The 21,558-nt window shown below is 29.9% G+C and overlaps 1 protein-coding gene across 1 annotated transcript in view; it reads right to left on the bottom strand.

The window, feature by feature from the left end:
• The window catches only part of LOC137618787 (venom protease-like), a 30,583-nt gene extending 11,342 nt beyond the window's left edge, over nt 1-19,241 (bottom strand). The window contains exons 1-2 of the mRNA XM_068348982.1: nt 19,041-19,241; nt 15,639-15,774 (exon numbers count right to left, since the gene is read on the bottom strand). Coding sequence (XP_068205083.1) covers nt 15,639-15,774 — 136 coding nt within the window. The 5' untranslated portion in view covers nt 19,041-19,241. The remainder of the gene's footprint in view (nt 1-15,638; nt 15,775-19,040) is intronic.
• Nucleotides 19,242-21,558: the final 2,317 nt, after the last annotated feature.

Here is a 21,558-nt window from a genome sequence, read left to right as displayed (position 1 = left end):
ACTATTCACTTATAACACTTCCATTCAAATGAAAAGTAGAACTATTCACTTATAACACTTCCCTCAAATTAAAACTATTCACTTTTAACAATTCCATTCAAATGAAAAGTGGAACTATTCACTTATAACACTTCCCTCAAATTAAAACTATTCACTTTTAACAATTCCATTCAAATGAAAAGTGGAACTATTCACTTATAACACTTCCATTCAAATGAAAAGTAGAACTATTCACTTATAACACTTCCCTCAAATTAAAACTATTCACTTTTAACACTTCCATTCAAATGAAAAGTGGAACTATTCACTTATAACACTTCCCTCAAATTAAAACTATTCACTTTTAACAATTCCATTCAAATGAAAAGTGGAACTATTCACTTATAACACTTCCATTCAAATGAAAAGTAGAACTATTCACTTATAACACTTCCATTCAAATGAAAAGTAGAGCTATTCACTTATAACACTTCCATTCAAATGAAAAGTAGAACTATTCACTTATAACACTTCCATTCAAATGAAAAGTAGAACTATTCACTTATAACACTTCCATTCAAATGAAAAGTAGAACTATTCACTTATAACACTTCCATTCAAATGAAAAGTAGAACTATTCACTTATAACACTTCCCTCAAAGTAAAACTATTAACTTTTAACACTTCCATTCAAATGAAAAGTAGAACTATTCACTTATAACACTTCCCTCAAAGTAAAACTATTAACTTTTAACACTTCCATTCCAATGAAAAGTAGAACTATTCACTTATAACACTTCCATTCAAATGAATAGTAGTACTACAGTATTAACTTATAACACTTCCATTCAAATGAAAAGTAGAACTATTCACTTATAACACTTCCCTCAAAGTAAAACTATTAACTTTTAACACTTCCATTCCAATGAAAAGTAGAACTATTCACTTATAACACTTCCCTCAAAGTAAAACTATTAACTTTTAACACTTCCATTCCAATGAAAAGTAGAACTATTCACTTATAACACTTCCCTCAAAGTAAAACTATTAACTTTTAACACTTCCATTCCAATGAAAAGTAGAACTATTCACTTATAACACTTCCATTCAAATGAAAAGTAGAACTATTCACTTATAACACTTCCCTCAAATTAAAACTATTCACTTTTAACAATTCCATTCAAATGAAAAGTGGAACTATTCACTTATAACACTTCCATTCAAATGAAAAGTAGAACTATTCACTTATAACACTTCCCTCAAAGTAAAACTATTAACTTATAACACTTCCATTCAAATGAAAAATAGAACTATTCACTTATAACACTTCCCTCATATTAAAACTATTCACTTTTAACAATTCCATTCAAATGAAAAGTAAAACTATTAACTTATAACACTTCCATTCAAATGAAAAGTAGAACTATTCACTTATAACACTTCCCTCAAATTAAAACTATTCACTTTTAACACTTCCATTCAAATGAAAAATAGAACTATTCACTTATAACACTTCCCTCAAATTAAAACTATTCACTTTTAACAATTCCATTCAAATGAAAAGTAAAACTATTAACTTATAACACTTCCATTCAAATGAAAAGTAGAACTATTCACTTATAACACTTCCCTCAAATTAAAACTATTCACTTTTAACAATTCCATTCAAATGAAAAGTAAAACTATTAACTTATAACACTTCCATTCAAATGAAAAATAGAACTATTCACTTATAACACTTCCCTCAAATTAAAACTATTCACTTTTAACAATTCCATTCAAATGAAAAGTGGAACTATTCACTTATAACACTTCCATTCAAATGAAAAGTGGAACTATTCACTTATAACACTTCCATTCAAATGAAAAGTAGAACTATTCACTTATAACACTTCCCTCAAAGTAAAACTATTAACTTTTAACACTTCCATTCAAATGAAAAGTGGAACTATTCACTTATAACACTTCCATTCCAATGAAAAGTAGAACTATTCACTTATAACACTTCCATTCAAATGAATAGTAGTACTACAGTATTAACTTATAACACTTCCATTCAAATGAATAGTAGTACTACAGTATTAACTTATAACACTTCCATTCAAATGAAAAGTAGAACTATTCACTTATAACACTTCCCTCAAATTAAAACTATTCACTTTTAACAATTCCATTCAAATGAAAAGTGGAACTATTCACTTATAACACTTCCATTCAAATGAAAAGTAGAACTATTCACTTATAACACTTCCATTCCAATGAAAAGTAGAACTATTCACTTATAACACTTCCATTCAAATGAATAGTAGTACTACAGTATTAACTTATAACACTTCCATTCAAATGAATAGTAGTACTACAGTATTAACTTATAACACTTCCATTCAAATGAAAAGTAGAACTATTCACTTATAACACTTCCCTCAAATTAAAACTATTCACTTTTAACACTTCCATTCAATGAAAAGTAGAACTATTCACTTATAACACTTCCATTCAAATGAATAGTAGTAACTATTAACTTATAACACTTCCATTCAAATGAAAAGTAGAACTATTCACTTATAACACTTCCCTCAAATTAAAACTATTCACTTTTAACAATTCCATTCAAATGAAAAGTGGAACTATTCACTTATAACACTTCCATTCAAATGAAAAGTAGAACTATTCACTTATAACACTTCCCTCAAAGTAAAACTATTAACTTTTAACACTTCCATTCAAATGAAAAGTGGAACTATTCACTTATAACACTTCCATTCCAATGAAAAGTAGAACTATTCACTTATAACACTTCCATTCAAATGAATAGTAGTACTACAGTATTAACTTATAACACTTCCATTCAAATGAAAAGTAGAACTATTCACTTATAACACTTCCCTCAAATTAAAACTATTCACTTTTAACACTTCCATTCAAATGAAAAGTGGAACTATTCACTTATAACACTTCCATTCAAATGAAAAGTAGAACTATTCACTTATAACACTTCCATTCAAATGAAAAGTAGAACTATTCACTTATAACACTTCCCTGAAAGTAAAACTAATAACTTTTAACACTTCCATTCAAATGAAAAGTAGAACTATTCACTTATAACACTTCCCTCAAATTAAAACTATTCACTTTTAACAATTCCATTCAAATGAAAAGTGGAACTATTCACTTATAACACTTCCATTCAAATGAAAAGTAGAACTATTCACTTATAACACTTCCCTCAAAGTAAAACTATTAACTTATAACACTTCCATTCAAATGAAAAGTAGAACTATTCACTTATAACACTTCCCTCAAATTAAAACTATTCACTTTTAACAATTCCATTCAAATGAAAAGTAAAACTATTAACTTATAACACTTCCATTCAAATGAAAAATAGAACTATTCACTTATAACACTTCCATTCCAATGAAAAGTAGAACTATTCACTTATAACACTTCCATTCAAATGAATAGTAGTACTACAGTATTAACTTATAACACTTCCATTCAAATGAAAAGTAGAACTATTCACTTATAACACTTCCCTCAAATTAAAACTATTCACTTTTAACAATTCCATTCAAATGAAAAGTGGAACTATTCACTTATAACACTTCCATTCAAATGAAAAGTAGAACTATTCACTTATAACACTTCCCTCAAAGTAAAACTATTAACTTTTAACACTTCCATTCAAATGAAAAGTGGAACTATTCACTTATAACACTTCCATTCCAATGAAAAGTAGAACTATTCACTTATAACACTTCCATTCAAATGAATAGTAGTACTACAGTATTAACTTATAACACTTCCATTCCAATGAAAAGTAGAACTATTCACTTATAACACTTCCATTCAAATGAATAGTAGTACTACAGTATTAACTTATAACACTTCCATTCCAATGAAAAGTAGAACTATTCACTTATAACACTTCCCTCAAATTAAAACTATTCACTTTTAACAATTCCATTCAAATGAAAAGTGGAACTATTCACTTATAACACTTCCATTCCAATGAAAAGTAGAACTATTCACTTTTAACAATTCCATTCAAATGAAAAGTGGAACTATTCACTTATAACACTTCCATTCAAATGAAAAGTAGAACTATTCACTTATAACACTTCCATTCAAATGAAAAGTAGAACTATTCACTTATAACACTTCCATTCCAATGAAAAGTAGAACTATTCACTTATAACACTTCCATTCAAATGAATAGTAGTACTACAGTATTAACTTATAACACTTCCATTCAAATGAAAAGTAGAACTATTCACTTATAACACTTCCCTCAAATTAAAACTATTCACTTTTAACAATTCCATTCAAATGAAAAGTGGAACTATTCACTTATAACACTTCCATTCAAATGAAAAGTAGAACTATTCACTTATAACACTTCCCTCAAAGTAAAACTATTAACTTTTAACAATTCCATTCAAATGAAAAGTAGAACTATTCACTTATAACACTTCCATTCAAATGAATAGTAGTACTACAGTATCAACTTATAACACTTCCATTCAAATGAAAAGTAGAACTATTCACTTATAACACTTCCATTCAAATGAATAGTAGTACTACAGTATCAACTTATAACACTTCCATTCCAATGAAAAGTAGAACTATTCACTTATAACACTTCCATTCAAATGAATAGTAGTACTACAGTATCAACTTATAACACTTCCATTCAAATGAAAAGTAGAACTATTCACTTATAACACTTCCCTCAAATTAAAACTATTCACTTTTAACAATTCCATTCAAATGAAAAGTGGAACTATTCACTTATAACACTTCCATTCAAATGAAAAGTAGAACTATTCACTTATAACACTTCCCTCAAATTAAAACTATTCACTTTTAACAATTCCATTCAAATGAAAAGTGGAACTATTCACTTATAACACTTCCATTCAAATGAAAAGTAGAACTATTCACTTATAACACTTCCATTCCAATGAAAAGTAGAACTATTCACTTATAACACTTCCATTCAAATGAATAGTAGTACTACAGTATTAACTTATAACACTTCCATTCAAATGAAAAGTAGAACTATTCACTTATAACACTTCCCTCAAATTAAAACTATTCACTTTTAACAATTCCATTCAAATGAAAAGTGGAACTATTCACTTATAACACTTCCATTCAAATGAAAAGTAGAACTATTCACTTATAACACTTCCCTCAAAGTAAAACTATTAACTTTTAACACTTCCATTCAAATGAAAAGTGGAACTATTCACTTATAACACTTCCATTCCAATGAAAAGTAGAACTATTCACTTATAACACTTCCATTCAAATGAATAGTAGTACTACAGTATTAACTTATAACACTTCCATTCAAATGAATAGTAGTACTACAGTATTAACTTATAACACTTCCATTCAAATGAAAAGTAGAACTATTCACTTATAACACTTCCCTCAAATTAAAACTATTCACTTTTAACAATTCCATTCAAATGAAAAGTGGAACTATTCACTTATAACACTTCCATTCAAATGAAAAGTAGAACTATTCACTTATAACACTTCCATTCCAATGAAAAGTAGAACTATTCACTTATAACACTTCCATTCAAATGAATAGTAGTACTACAGTATTAACTTATAACACTTCCATTCAAATGAATAGTAGTACTACAGTATTAACTTATAACACTTCCATTCAAATGAAAAGTAGAACTATTCACTTATAACACTTCCCTCAAATTAAAACTATTCACTTTTAACACTTCCATTCCAATGAAAAGTAGAACTATTCACTTATAACACTTCCATTCAAATGAATAGTAGTACTACAGTATTAACTTATAACACTTCCATTCAAATGAAAAGTAGAACTATTCACTTATAACACTTCCCTCAAATTAAAACTATTCACTTTTAACAATTCCATTCAAATGAAAAGTGGAACTATTCACTTTAACACTTCCATTCAAATGAAAAGTAGAACTATTCACTTATAACACTTCCATTCAAATGAAAAGTAGAACTATTCACTCATAACACTTCCATTCAAATGAAAAGTAGAACTATTCACTTATAACAGTTCCCTCAAAGTAAAACTATTAACTTTTAACACTTCCATTCAAATGAAAAGTGGAACTATTCACTTATAACACTTCCATTCCAATGAAAAGTAGAACTATTCACTTATAACACTTCCATTCAAATGAATAGTAGTACTACAGTATTAACTTATAACACTTCCATTCAAATGAATAGTAGTACTACAGTATTAACTTATAACACTTCCATTCAAATGAAAAGTAGAACTATTCACTTATAACACTTCCCTCAAAGTAAAACTATTAACTTTTAACAATTCCATTCAAATGAAAAGTAGAACTATTCACTTATAACACTTCCCTCAAATTAAAACTATTCACTTTTAACAATTCCATTCAAATGAAAAGTAGAACTATTCACTTATAACACTTCCCTCAAATTAAAACTATTCACTTTTAACAATTCCATTCAAATGAAAAGTGGAACTATTCACTTATAACACTTCCATTCAAATGAAAAGTAGAACTATTCACTTATAACACTTCCATTCAAATGAAAAGTGGAACTATTCACTTAAAACACTTCCCTGAAAGTAAAACTAATAACTTTTAACACTTCCATTCAAATGAAAAGTGGAACTATTCACTTATAACACTTCCATTCAAATGAAAAGTAGAACTATTCACTTATAACACTTCCATTCAAATGAAAAGTGGAACTATTCACTTAAAACACTTCCCTGAAAGTAAAACTAATAACTTTTAACACTTCCATTCAAATGAAAAGTAGAACTATTCACTTATAACACTTCCATTCAAATGAAAAGTAGAACTATTCACTTATAACACTTCCATTCAAATGAAAAGTAGAACTATTCACTAATAACACTTCCATTCAAATGAAAAGTAGAACTATTCACTTATAACACTTCCATTCAAATGAAAAGTAGAACTATTCACTTATAACACTTCCATTCAAATGAAAAGTAGAACTATTCACTTATAACACTTCCATTCAAATGAAAAGTAGAACTATTCACTTATAACACTTCCATTCAAATGAAAAGTAGAACTATTCACTTATAACACTTCCATTCAAATGAAAAGTAGAACTATTCACTTATAACACTTCCATTCAAATGAAAAGTAGAACTATTCACTAATAACACTTCCATTCAAATGAAAAGTAGAACTATTCACTTATAACACTTCCATTCAAATGAAAAGTAGAACTATTCACTTATAACACTTCCATTCAAATGAAAAGTAGAACTATTCACTTATAACACTTCCATTCAAATGAAAAGTAGAACTATTCACTTATAACACTTCCATTCAAATGAAAAGTAGAACTATTCACTTATAACACTTCCATTCAAATGAAAAGTAGAACTATTCACTTATAACACTTCCATTCAAATGAAAAGTAGAACTATTCACTTATAACACTTCCATTCAAATGAAAAGTAGAACTATTCACTTTTATCGCTTCCATTCAAATGAAAAGTAGAACTATCAACTTATAACACTTCCCTCAAAGTAAAACTATTCACTTATAACACTTCCATTCAAATGAAAAGTAGAACTATTCACTTATAACACTTCCATTCAAATGAAAAGTAGAACTATTCACTAATAACACTTCCATTCAAATGAAAAGTAGAACTATTCACTTATAACACTTCCATTCAAATGAAAAGTAGAACTATTCACTTATAACACATCCATTCAAATGAAAAGTAGAACTATTCACTTAAAACACCCATTCAAATGAAAAGTAGAACTATTCACTTATATCACTTCCATTCAAATGAAAAGTAGAACTATTCACTTATAACACTTCCATTCAAATGAAAAGTAGAACTATTCACTTATAACACTTCCATTCAAATGAAAAGTAGAACTATTCACTTATAACACTTCCATTCAAATGAAAAGTAGAACTATTCACTTAAAACACTTCCATTCAAATGAAAAGTAGAACTATTCACTTATAACACTTCCATTCAAATGAAAAGTAGAACTATTCACTCATAACACTTCCATTCAAATGAAAAGTAGAACTATTCACTTATAACACTTCCCTCAAAGTAAAACTATTCACTTATAACACTTCCATTCAAATGAAAAGTAGAACTATTCACTTATAACACTTCCCTCAAAGTAAAACTATTCACTTATAACACTTCCATTCAAATGAAAAGTAGAACTATTCACTTATAACACTTCCATTCAAATGAAAAGTAGAACTATTCACTCATAACACTTCCATTCAAATGAAAAGTAGAACTATTCACTCATAACACTTCCATTCAAATGAAAAGTAAAACTATTCACTCATAACACTTCCATTCCAATGAAAAGTAGAACTATACACTTGTAACACTTCCATTCAGATGAAAAGTAGAACTATTCACTTATAACACTTCCCACAAAGTAAATCTATTAACTTTTAAGACTTCCATTCAAATGAAAAGTAGAACTATTCACTTATAACACTTCCCTCAAATTAAAACTATTCACTCATAACACTTCCATTCAAATGAAAAGTGGAACTATTCACTTATAACACTTCCCTCAAAGTAAAACTATTAACTTTTAACACTTCCATTCAAATGAAAAGTAGAACTATTCACTCGTAACACTTCCATTCAAATGAAAAGTAGAACTATTCACTCATAACACTTCCATTCCAATGAAAAGTAGAACTATTCACTCATAACACTTCCATTCAAATGAAAAGTAGACCTATTCACTTATAACACTTCCCTCAAAGTAAAACTATTAACTTTTAACACTTCCATTCAAATGAAAAGTAGAACTATTCACTTATAACACTTCCCTCAAAGTAAAACTATTCACTTATAACACTTCCATTCAAATGAAAAGTAGAACTATTCACTTATAACACTTCCATTCAAATGAAAAGTAGAACTATTCACTCATAACACTTCCATTCAAATGAAAAGTAGAACTATTCACTCATAACACTTCCATTCAAATGAAAAGTAAAACTATTCACTCATAACACTTCCATTCCAATGAAAAGTAGAACTATACACTTGTAACACTTCCATTCAGATGAAAAGTAGAACTATTCACTTATAACACTTCCCACAAAGTAAATCTATTAACTTTTAAGACTTCCATTCAAATGAAAAGTAGAACTATTCACTTATAACACTTCCCTCAAATTAAAACTATTCACTCATAACACTTCCATTCAAATGAAAAGTAGAACTATTCACTTATAACACTTCCCTCAAAGTAAAACTATTAACTTTTAACACTTCCATTCAAATGAAAAGTAGAACTATTCACTTATAACACTTCCATTCAAATGAAAAGTAGAACTATTCACTTATAACTCTTCCATTCAAATGAAAAGTAGAACTATTCACTCATAACACTTCCATTCAAATGAAAAGTAGACCTATTCACTTATAACACTTCCCTCAAAGTAAAACTATTAACTTTTAACACTTCCATTCAAATGAAAAGTAGAACTATTCACTTATAACACTTCCATTCAAATGAAAAGTAGAACTATTCACTTATAACACTTCCATTCAAATGAAAAGTAGAACTATTCACTCATAACACTTCCATTCAAATGAAAAGTAGAACTATTCACTTATAACACTTCCATTCAAATGAAAAGTAGAACTATTCACTTATAACACTTCCATTCAAATGAAAAGTAGAACTATTCACTTATAACTCTTCCATTCAAATGAAAAGTAGACCTATTCACTTATAACACTTCCCTCAAAGTAAAACTATTAACTTTTAACACTTCCATTCAAATGAAAAGTAGAACTATTCACTTATAACACTTCCATTCAAATGAAAAGTAGAACTATTCACTTATAACACTTCCATTCAAATGAAAAGTAGAACTATTCACTCATAACACTTCCATTCAAATGAAAAGTAGAACTATTCACTTATAACACTTCCATTCAAATGAAAAGTAGAACTATTCACTTATAACACTTCCATTCAAATGAAAAGTAGAACTATTCACTTATAACACTTCCATTCAAATGAAAAGTAGAACTATTCACTTATAACACTTCCATTCAAATGAAAAGTAGAACTATTCACTTATAACTCTTCCATTCAAATGAAAAGTAGACCTATTCACTTATAACACTTCCCTCAAAGTAAAACTATTAACTTTTAACACTTCCATTCAAATGAAAAGTAGAACTATTCACTTATAACACTTCCATTCAAATGAAAAGTAGAACTATTCACTTATAACACTTCCATTCAAATGAAAAGTAGAACTATTCACTCATAACACTTCCATTCAAATGAAAAGTAGAACTATTCACTTATAACACTTCCATTCAAATGAAAAGTAGAACTATTCACTTATAACACTTCCATTCAAATGAAAAGTAGAACTATTCACTTATAACTCTTCCATTCAAATGAAAAGTAGACCTATTCACTTATAACACTTCCCTCAAAGTAAAACTATTAACTTTTAACACTTCCATTCAAATGAAAAGTAGAACTATTCACTTATAACACTTCCATTCAAATGAAAAGTAGAACTATTCACTTATAACACTTCCATTCAAATGAAAAGTAGAACTATTCACTTATAACACTTCCATTCAAATGAAAAGTAGAACTATTCACTCATAACACTTCCATTCAAATGAAAAGTAGAACTATTCACTTATAACACTTCCATTCAAATGAAAAGTAGAACTATTCACTTATAACACTTCCATTCAAATGAAAAGTAGAACTATTCACTTATAACTCTTCCATTCAAATGAAAAGTAGAACTATTCACTCATAACACTTCCATTCAAATGAAAAGTAGACCTATTCACTTATAACACTTCCCTCAAAGTAAAACTATTAACTTTTAACACTTCCATTCAAATGAAAAGTAGAACTATTCACTTATAACACTTCCATTCAAATGAAAAGTAGAACTATTCACTTATAACACTTCCATTCAAATGAAAAGTAGAACTATTCACTCATAACACTTCCATTCAAATGAAAAGTAGAACTATTCACTCATAACACTTCCATTCAAATGAAAAGTAGAACTATTCACTCATAACACTTCCATTCAAATGAAAAGTAGAACTATTCACTCATAACACTTCCATTCAAATGAAAAGTAGAACTATTCACTTATAACACTTCCATTCAAATGAAAAGTAGAACTATTCACTTATAACACTTCCCTCAAAGTAAAACTATTCACTTATAACACTTCCATTCAAATGAAAAGTAGAACTATTCACTTATAACACTTCCATTCAAATGAAAAGTAGAACTATTCACTCATAACACTTCCATTCAAATGAAAAGTAGAACTATTCACTCATAACACTTCCATTCAAATGAAAAGTAAAACTATTCACTCATAACACTTCCATTCCAATGAAAAGTAGAACTATACACTTGTAACACTTCCATTCAAATGAAAAGTAGAACTATTCACTTATAACACTTCCCTCAAATTAAAACTATTCACTCATAACACTTCCATTCAAATGAAAAGTGGAACTATTCACTTATAACACTTCCCTCAAAGAAAAACTATTAACTTTTAACACTTCCATTCAAATGAAAAGTAGAACTATTCACTCATAACACTTCCATTCAAATGAAAAGTAGAACTATTCACTTATAACACTTCCCTCAAAGTAAAACTATTAACTCTTAACACTTCCATTCAAATGAAAAGTAGAACTATTCACTTATAACACTTCCATTCAAATGAAAAGTAGAACTATTCACTCATAACACTTCCATTCAAATGAAAAGTAGAACTATTCACTTATAACACTTCCCTCAAAGTAAAACTATTAACTTTTAACACTTCCATTCAAATGAAAAGTAGAACTATTCACTCATAACACTTCCATTCAAATGAAAAGTAGAACTATTCACTTATAACACTTCCCTCAAAGTAAAACTATTAACTTTTAACACTTCCATTCAAATGAAAAGTGGAACTATTCACTCATAACACTTCCATTCAAATGAAAAGTAGAACTATTCACTCATAACACTTCCATTCAAATGAAAAGTAGAACTATTCACTTATAACACTTCCATTCAAATGAAAAGTAGAACTATTCACTCATAACACTTCCATTCAAATGAAAAGTAGAACTATTCACTCATAACACTTCCATTCAAATGAAAAGTGGAACTATTCACTTATAACACTTCCCTCAAAGTAAAACTATTAACTTTTAACACTTCCATTCAAATGAAAAGTAGAACTATTCACTCATAACACTTCCATTCAAATGAAAAGTAGAACTATTCACTTATATCACTTCCATTCAAATGAAAAGTAGAACTATTCACTCATAACACTTCCATTCAAATGAAAAGTAGAACTATTCACTCATAACACTTCCATTCAAATGAAAAGTAGAACTATTCACTCATAACACTTCCATTCAAATGAAAAGTAGAACTATTCACTCATAACACTTCCATTCAAATGAAAAGTAGAACTATTCACTCATAACACTTCCATTCAAATGAAAAGTAGAACTATTCACTTATAACACTTCCCTCAAAGTAAAACTATTAACTTTTAACACTTCCATTCAAATGAAAAGTAGAACTATTCACTCATAACACTTCCATTCAAATGAAAAGTAGAACTATTCACTCATAACACTTCCATTCAAATGAAAAGTAGAACTATTCACTCATAACACTTCCATTCAAATGAAAAGTGGAACTATTCACTTATAACACTTCCCTCAAAGTAAAACTATTAACTTTTAACACTTCCATTCAAATGAAAAGTAGAACTATTCACTCATAACACTTCCATTCAAATGAAAAGTAGAACTATTCACTTATATCACTTCCATTCAAATGAAAAGTAGAACTATTCACTTATAACAATTCCATTCAAATGAAAAGTAGAACTATTCACTTATAACAATTCCATTCAAATGAAAAGTAGAACTATTCACTTATAACACTTCCATTCAAATGAAAAGTAGAACTATTCACTTTTATCACCTCCATTCAAATGAAAAGTAGAACTATTCACTTATAACAATTCCATTCAAATGAAAAGTAGAACTATTCACTTATAACACTTCCATTCAAATGAAAAGTAGAACTATTCACTTATATCACTTCCCGCAAAGTAAAACTAGTAACTTTTAACACTTCCATTCGCATGAAAAGTAGAACTATTCACTTATAACACTTCCATTCAAATGAAAAGTAGAACTATGCACTTATAACACTTCCATTCAAATGAAAAGTAGAACTATTCACTTATAACACTTCCATTCAAATGAAAAGTAGAACTATTCACTTATAACACTTCCATTCAAATGAAAAGTAGAACTATTCACTTATAACACTTCCATTCAAATGAAAAGTAGAACTATTCACTTATAACACTTCCATTCAAATGAAAAGTAGAACTATTCACTTATAACACTTCCATTCAAATGAAAAGTAGAACTATTCACTTATAACACTTCCATTCAAATGAAAAGTAGAACTATTCACTTAAAACACTTCCATTCCAATGAAAAGTAGAACTTTTCACTTATATCACTTCCATTCAAATGAAAAGTAGAACTATTCACTTATAACACTTCCATTCAAATGAAAAGTAGAACTATTCACTTATAACACTTCCATTCAAATGAAAAGTAGAACTATTCCCTTATAACACTTCCATTCAAATGAAAAGTAGAACTATTCACTTATAACACTTCCCACAAAGTAAAACTATTAACTTTTAACACTTCCATTCCAATGAAAAGTAGAACTATTCACTTATAACACTTCCATTCAAATGAAAAGTGGAACTATTGACTTAAATCACTTCCACAAAGTAAAACTATTCACTTATATCACTTCCATCCAGATGAAAAGTAGAACTATTCACTTATAACACTTCCCTCAAAGTAAAACTATTAACTTTTAACACTTCCATTCAAATGAAAAGTAGAACTATTCACTTATAACACTTCCCTCAAAGTAAAACTATTAACTTTTAACACTTCCATTCAAATGAAAAGTAGAACTATTCACTTATAACACTTCCCACAAAGTAAAACTATTAACTTTTAACACTTCCATTCCAATGAAAAGTAGAACTATTCACTTATAACACTTCCATTCAAATGAAAAGTGGAACTATTGACTTAAATCACTTCCACAAAGTAAAACTATTCACTTATATCACTTCCATCCAGATGAAAAGTAGAACTATTCACTTATAACACTTCCCTCAAAGTAAAACTATTAACTTTTATCACTTCCATTCAAATGAAAAGTAGAACTATTAACTTTTATCGCTTCCATTCAAATGAAAAGTAGAACTTTTCACATATAACACTTCCATTCAAATGAAAAGTAGAACTATTCACTTATAACACTTCCCACAAAGTAAAACTATTCACTTTTATCACTTCCATTCAAATGAAAAGTGGAACTATTCACTTATAACACTTCCCACAAAGTAAAACTATTAACTTTTAACACTTCCATTCAAATGAAAAGTAGAACTATTCACTTATAACACTTCCATTCAAATGAAAAGTGGAACTATTCACTTATAACACTTCCCACAAAGTAAAACTATTCACTTTTATCACTTCCATTCAAATGAAAAGTAGAACTATTCACTTATAACACTTCCATTCATATGAAAAGTAGAACTATTCACTTACAACACTTCCCACAAAGTAAAACTATTCACTTTTATCACTTCCATTCAAATGAAAAGTAGAACTATTCACTTATAACACTTCCATTCGCATGAAAAGTAGAGCTAATCACTTATAACACTTCCATTCACATGAAAAGTAAAACTATTCACTTATAACACTCCCATTCAAATGAAAAGTAGAACTTTTCACATATAACACTTCCATTCAAATGAAAAGTAGAACTTTTTACATATAACACTTCCATTCAAATGAAAAGTAGAACTATTCACTTATAACACTTCCATTCAAATGAAAAGTAGAACTATTCACTTAAATCACTTCCATTCAAATGAAAAGTAGAACTATTCACTTTTATCACTTCCATTCAAATGAAAAGTGGAACTATTCACTTATAACACTTCCATTCAAATGAAAAGTAGAACTATTCACTTAAATCACTTCCACAAAGTAAAACTATTAACTTTTATCGCTTCCATTCAAATGAAAAGTAGAACTTTTCACATATAACACTTCCATTCAAATGAAAAGTAGAACTATTCACTTAAATCACTTCCATTCAAATGAAAAGTAGAACTATTCACTTTTATAGCTTCCATTCAAATGAAAAGTAGAACTATTCACTTATAACACTTCCCTCAAAGTAAATCTATTAACTTTTAACACTTCCATTCAAATGAAAAGTAGAACTATTCACTTATAACACTTCCATTCGCATGAAAAGTAGAACTATTCACTTTTATCACTTCCATTCGCATGAAAAGTAGAACTATTCCCTTATAACACTTCCATTCGCATGAAAAGTAGAGCTAATCACTTTTAACACTTCCATTCAAATGAAAGGTCAACTTCTTATAAACTAACTTTGCAAATACACAAGGAAAGCAACTAAAGAGTTATGCGCAAAGGTCAACGAGCATTCACATACTTTGCCTGGCCGATCGGTGATGGTGGTGACTCAACTTGCTCGTCGAGGCGGCGAGTGTGCGATGCGGAAGACTGACTACCGCCACAGCCATCAGGAAATACCGCACGTCTGTCCATCGGGCCGTGTGAATTACCATCTGGAGAGAAGGGATGCTGTTAGTAAGCTAGATTACTCCCATCTTCATAGTTAGCCAGCGGAATAAATATCCTATATTTCAGGCTAAAAAGGATATTTATAATAAATCGAGTTGAATTACACGAAAGAGGCATGGTTTTTACACTCGCAAGTCTGGCTCAGGGATTTTTTTCTTGCAAGAGAGAAACAGTTTGGAGCTTAGTAAAGGTGTGATCAAAGGATATCAAGAGTGAGGCAGAGAATTAGATGGCGAGATAAGGTGAAGGATGATATGGAGAGAAGAGATTTGGTGGAAGAGAGATGCCTTTGGTAGAAGAGAAGGCGCATCAGAAAACCGACCCCTTAGTGTAGAGATAACAGTGGATAAGACGACTTAGGGCCCGGCCAGACCAAGCGCGGCTGGCGGCGAGGTTCCCACGGCAAATAGAAACCTTAGGTATCTTACGTAGGTGGCCAGATAGGAGGCGCGGGAAGCCTCGCGCCTCCTATCTGGCCACCTACGTAAGATACCTAAGGTTTCAATTTGCCGCCATAATCTCTTGCCGCTAGCCGCGCTTGGTCTGGCCGGGCCCTGAGAAGGAGAAAGATGTGATCAAAGGGACAACGTGAACAGCCTTCAGCGCCATCTACAGTATGGCACATGGGCACGACAACTAAAGAAACAACCTCGCGCCCTTAGAGCTATTGAAACTAAGCGACTGTTTCCAAAACGCTAAATTTCTCCGTCACGCTTGCACTGTTGCTAGCAATAGATTAAGTGGGCCTTATACCAGCATGGGATATAGCACCAAGGCGGGAACATAGAAGAAATTTAAAACTATAATAAATAGATCAAATTAGACTTCAGACCTTAAGGACCAGAGATGGGGTCAGCATTGAATTACAGGATGATGAACAGCAAGATGGAAGAAATGAGACAATATATATATATATATATATATATATATATATATATATATATATATATATATATATATATATATATATATATATATATATATAATTCTAGGAATTTCAAAGGAAATAATTCCTTTGTTTCAGTTCAAGTTGAATAGTTTTAAAAAATGAAAAAGATGACTGTAAAAAAAATTCTCTCTCTCTCTCTCTCTCTCTCTCTCTCTCTCTCTCTCTCTCTCTCTCTCTCTCTCTCTCTCTCTCTCTCTCTCTCTCTCTCTCTCTCTCATCACTAGAATTTTTACAACAGAATAAACATCCACCATTTTCTAATGGAAATAAAAAAATATATAAAAAACAGGAAAAATTTTATAAAATCTCAAAGCGTGAAAATAAAGACGCCGATTCACACTCCACAAGAACTTCCTGTTCGGTGAATAAATTCTTATTTTTATCTTTTCTTGTGGAACGACAGAGTTTATAAGAAATATCCTTATATATCTATGTAATTCAATTTCTTAAATATATGTATTTTCTAATATTACAAGATTTTTTCAGCAATAGGCCTATATTTTTAATACAGAGGAATAATGAGTAATAGGCATATATATAATGTTTAGTTTAAAGATGATCGTTATCTAAGTTAAAATCTCTCTCTCTCTCTCTCTCTCTCTCTCTCTCTCTCTCTCTCTCAGTAGCTATAGCAAGAACCAGGAGTCTTTGAAACGTCAGAGACCAAACCAGACATTGGCCAGTCACAGTATCTGCACAATGTCAAAAGGAAGGGGGGGGGGGGGGTTTAGAGCCATTTCCTGGGGAGGGGGGAAGGGGGGGGGGGGGTAAAGAAAGACAGAAAGACCCCCCAATTGCTATAAACTAAATCAAATACTAGATTATATACTAAAGTAATTGCTAAAAGCAACAGACGATGATAACAGGCTAATAGGTAGAAATATCAGCTAGAGATCTTTCACTGTAGGTTTAAACTATATATACCTCGTTTGGCACACTGTAGGCAGTAGTACAGCTAGGTCATGACCTCATTAGGTCAAGGGGGGTCAAACAGAGCCTTGGGGGACGTTGACCCCCCTGAATTTGTACTGAACAATAAAATACATACGTACAGAGATGAGTCATACTTAGGCCGATTCTTAATGCAATAGAGAGAGAGAGAGAGAGAGAGAGAGAGAGAGAGAGAGAGAGAGAGAGAGAGAGAGAGACTTCATTCAATATCCATGGTCAGTATTTTATATAACTAATTTATCATAATATTGTTTTAAACGACCAAGAATCAAAATGTATTTATTTACAATAAAAAAAAAAATATTGATATCAGTAACAAAAAAAACCCGCTCTACATAAAATCTATTTGCACTAGTTTTAACCAGATTAACAGTCCATAATCTGGTTACAGCTGGGATTAAACTTCTAAAATACTGTGTAGGATTGAGTCTAGGCCTATGCCAGATGGTAGCTTACAATGTGATGATCTAATCAAATGAAGGTCTGCATTATGAAATTAATATTAATAAAAGGTTTAATATATATAATCTTAATTAAAATATATATCTGGCGTATAGCAAATAGATTAATAAATATATAAATATATTGTGTAATAAAGATTCAAGGAAAGATCTTTAAAAACGAGACGTCAAAAATATATATTCTTACACATTTTAATAATTAATATAAAACTATTTTATGATATTTATAAATAAAAATAACTTAAAAATTATATACGACAGAAAAATCAAACGTATAAATATCCACAATTTCTTTAAAATTAAGGATAACTGAATATTTTTTTTTAGGAACGTCAAAAATATATATTTTTACACATTCTAATAATTAATATAAAACTCTTTATGATATTTATAAATAAAAATAACTTGAAAATTATATACGACAGAAAAATCAATCGTATAAATATCCACAATTTCTTTAAAATTAAGGATAACTGAATAATTTTTTTAGGAACGTCGTGGTTTACAGAGTACAATTACAGGATGTCCTTCACGGCCAGCCGACTGTATATACAGGTGAGTCGACGGGAAATCCTACAGGATTGTCATAAGGAGCCACCTGTACAGTAACCACAGTACAGATATCTATAGACATATCCATATCTAGAAATGTATAGGCCTATTCACAATAAATCAGTTAAAAACCTATAGTTCTATCAATCACTTGAAAACCTATAGTTCTAGTTTTAATAAATATAAATATATCTTATAAACTTTATAAATTAATAATATATTAAATAATATACTTAATAAGTAGATATATTACTTAATAAAATACTTATAATAACTATAATGACTTATGCCTAAATGACCTTGAAAATGATGAAGAACAAAAAAAGTGTATATTTACCTTATATCGAGTTTTCTTGTTTAGTTAACTCCAAGGGCAACTCCCTCCGAGTAAAGTGTTTGTATTTACAAACAAAGAAACACAGAAACAAACAAACAGACACAAACAACGACACTTGTAACGAGCTTATAACAAACTGTCCACTTCGGAGACTCCAGCCGCTATCTTGACAAAGAGGAGTCCTTCTGGCCTTATGCTGCTCCTCCTCCTGTCTTCTTGGGAGAGGGAGGGAGAGAGAGGGGGAGAGGGGGGAGTAGAGGGAGGGGCAGGTTACGTATATCCGGTGAAGGAAAAGGGGGGAGAGGGAGGGAGAGGGAGGGAGAGGGGTATAAGAGTTCGTTCGTAAGTTCATGAGACTAGTTCCAGTCTCCAATGGCTTTTACATGGAAATCCCTTACTGCCTAAAGGATTGTTTCCTTGTCCGAATACCTTGGCCTTGGCCAAGTAACTTGGCCGGACACGGATTTAATATATATATTTTTCTTTTTGACTTGCAAATGGCTGGACAGATCGTTAAAAACCGTTAATAGAGTTATAATGATGTAAATAGATAGTTAGACCTATTAATTAGTTGTCTGGTTTTCTAAATTTGAAAAGATGGTTATATATATATATATATATATATATATAATTACACTTTAAACTTCTCAAAGGGCATAGACCTACTCAGGATAAGTGTAGGCCTACATGTTTTTATGATTATTATGAAATTAAGTTTTACAGTTAGGCTAAATATTTATTTAGAGGAAGGCCATGCATAAGTAGGTTGGGGTAGGTCAACAAAGACTTTCTCTTGTGTTAATAAAATCTTATTTTTTAATAATTCAATAACTGGATCACCATATCACAATTAATCACTCATAGACCTATGTATCTTCCCTTAACACTTAGACCTATGGCCACAATTATATTCACATTCTATATAATTTCTTGACTATATCCGAAAGTAATGGAATATGAAAATGTATAAATAAATAAACAATTGTTTTGTGGTTTAAAAAAATGTTTTATTTACATTTTTCCAAAAAAATATTTGGGTTTTTCCAACTAGTGAATCCAGGAAGTCTGCTATTATGGAAGCCAGAAGTCCGTGAACTAAAAGAAAAAAAAAATAGAAAGGAAATGTTTGTTTAAAAAACCCATATAAAGTACGTCATGTGCAACGAGAGAGAGAGAGAGAGAGAGAGAGAGAGAGAGAGAGAGAGAGGCCATTAGCCAAGAAAACAGTCATCAAAATTATTACCAAGACTTTAATCCCTTCAAAAACTCAATGCTATTTTAACAAATAACAAAAAACGGATTTAATTATTCAAAATTCAATAATTTACCAAGAAAACGAATTTACATTTATATATATATATATATATGAAAAAAGCAATTTACAAAACCCGTTTCCGAAAATATTATTTTCCAATCTGGCAAAAAAAATATTGTCGAGAAAAGTATTTTTCATCTTTATCGTATTTTTCCAAAATGTTTAATTCAATATCATACATTTTCTACAATAGATTAGTTAAGAAATACAATTATTTATATAATTAAAAAAATAATTATATATTCAATTGGTCTGGAATACTAATAAATGACCAATTTCCAGAAATTTTCACTTAAATGAGCGAAAATATAAGGTATTTAAATCTAAGGGAATGTCCATTTAATGACGTCACAGTGACGTCATATGACGTCATTATAAAGATGTGGAAACTCGACTTCCTATTATAGTAGAATTACATTATCGAAGTAAGAAATTACTTTATATTATAATAAATTGCTTTAAGTAAGTAAATTAGATATATTAGGATTATATAATTGCTATTTAAGTAAAATAAAATAAATTCGCCATTATCATTCATCGAATGGCAACATAAAGTTGACAGTTTGTCACCAAATGAAATAATTGTACATATTTTACGAAGTATTTTAGTATTTTACGAAATATCTATTGGAACTAATTAAGATTATTTGATAGAATAATAAATAAAAGAACGGAATATTTTACAAACGTAATATACTGTCTGGGATCAGTTATAATTATGGGAAAAAATAAAGACAAAACAGGTTTAGGTTGAATTTCCTATTATTTTACCTGCGGCTTGTGACCAACACACGCACGCACGCGCACGCACACACACACACACACACACACACATATATATATATATATATATATATAGACCTATATCAATCCTGGATTTGGCTACATCGTGAAGAATATGAGAGAGAGAGAGAGAGAGAGAGAGAGAGAGAGAGTACAGGTTGAGGGGGAACCCAGTTGGGGAAACCTGCAAATCCTGTTTGTTACAAAGCGACCTGCATTTCTTTCTTTCCTTCTTCTTGTAAGGCCGGATCTCAATTTTGATTCCACGTGGCATTTGCATTTCTTAATAAATTTAAACTCCCCCTTCCTCTTCCTGTGAACTTGACCCCACTTCCTGCAACGCCTACTAGCGGGGAGAGAGAGAGAGAGAGAGAGAGAGAGAGAGAGAGAGAGAGAGGAAAACCTGCTGTACTAGCTTTC

This window comes from Palaemon carinicauda, chromosome 25 (genome assembly GCF_036898095.1).
Source record: "Palaemon carinicauda isolate YSFRI2023 chromosome 25, ASM3689809v2, whole genome shotgun sequence".
Taxonomy (NCBI): Eukaryota; Metazoa; Arthropoda; class Malacostraca; order Decapoda; family Palaemonidae; genus Palaemon; species Palaemon carinicauda.
The sequence above is the reverse complement of the archived record's forward strand: the minus strand, read 5'-3'. Positions and strand labels throughout refer to the sequence as shown.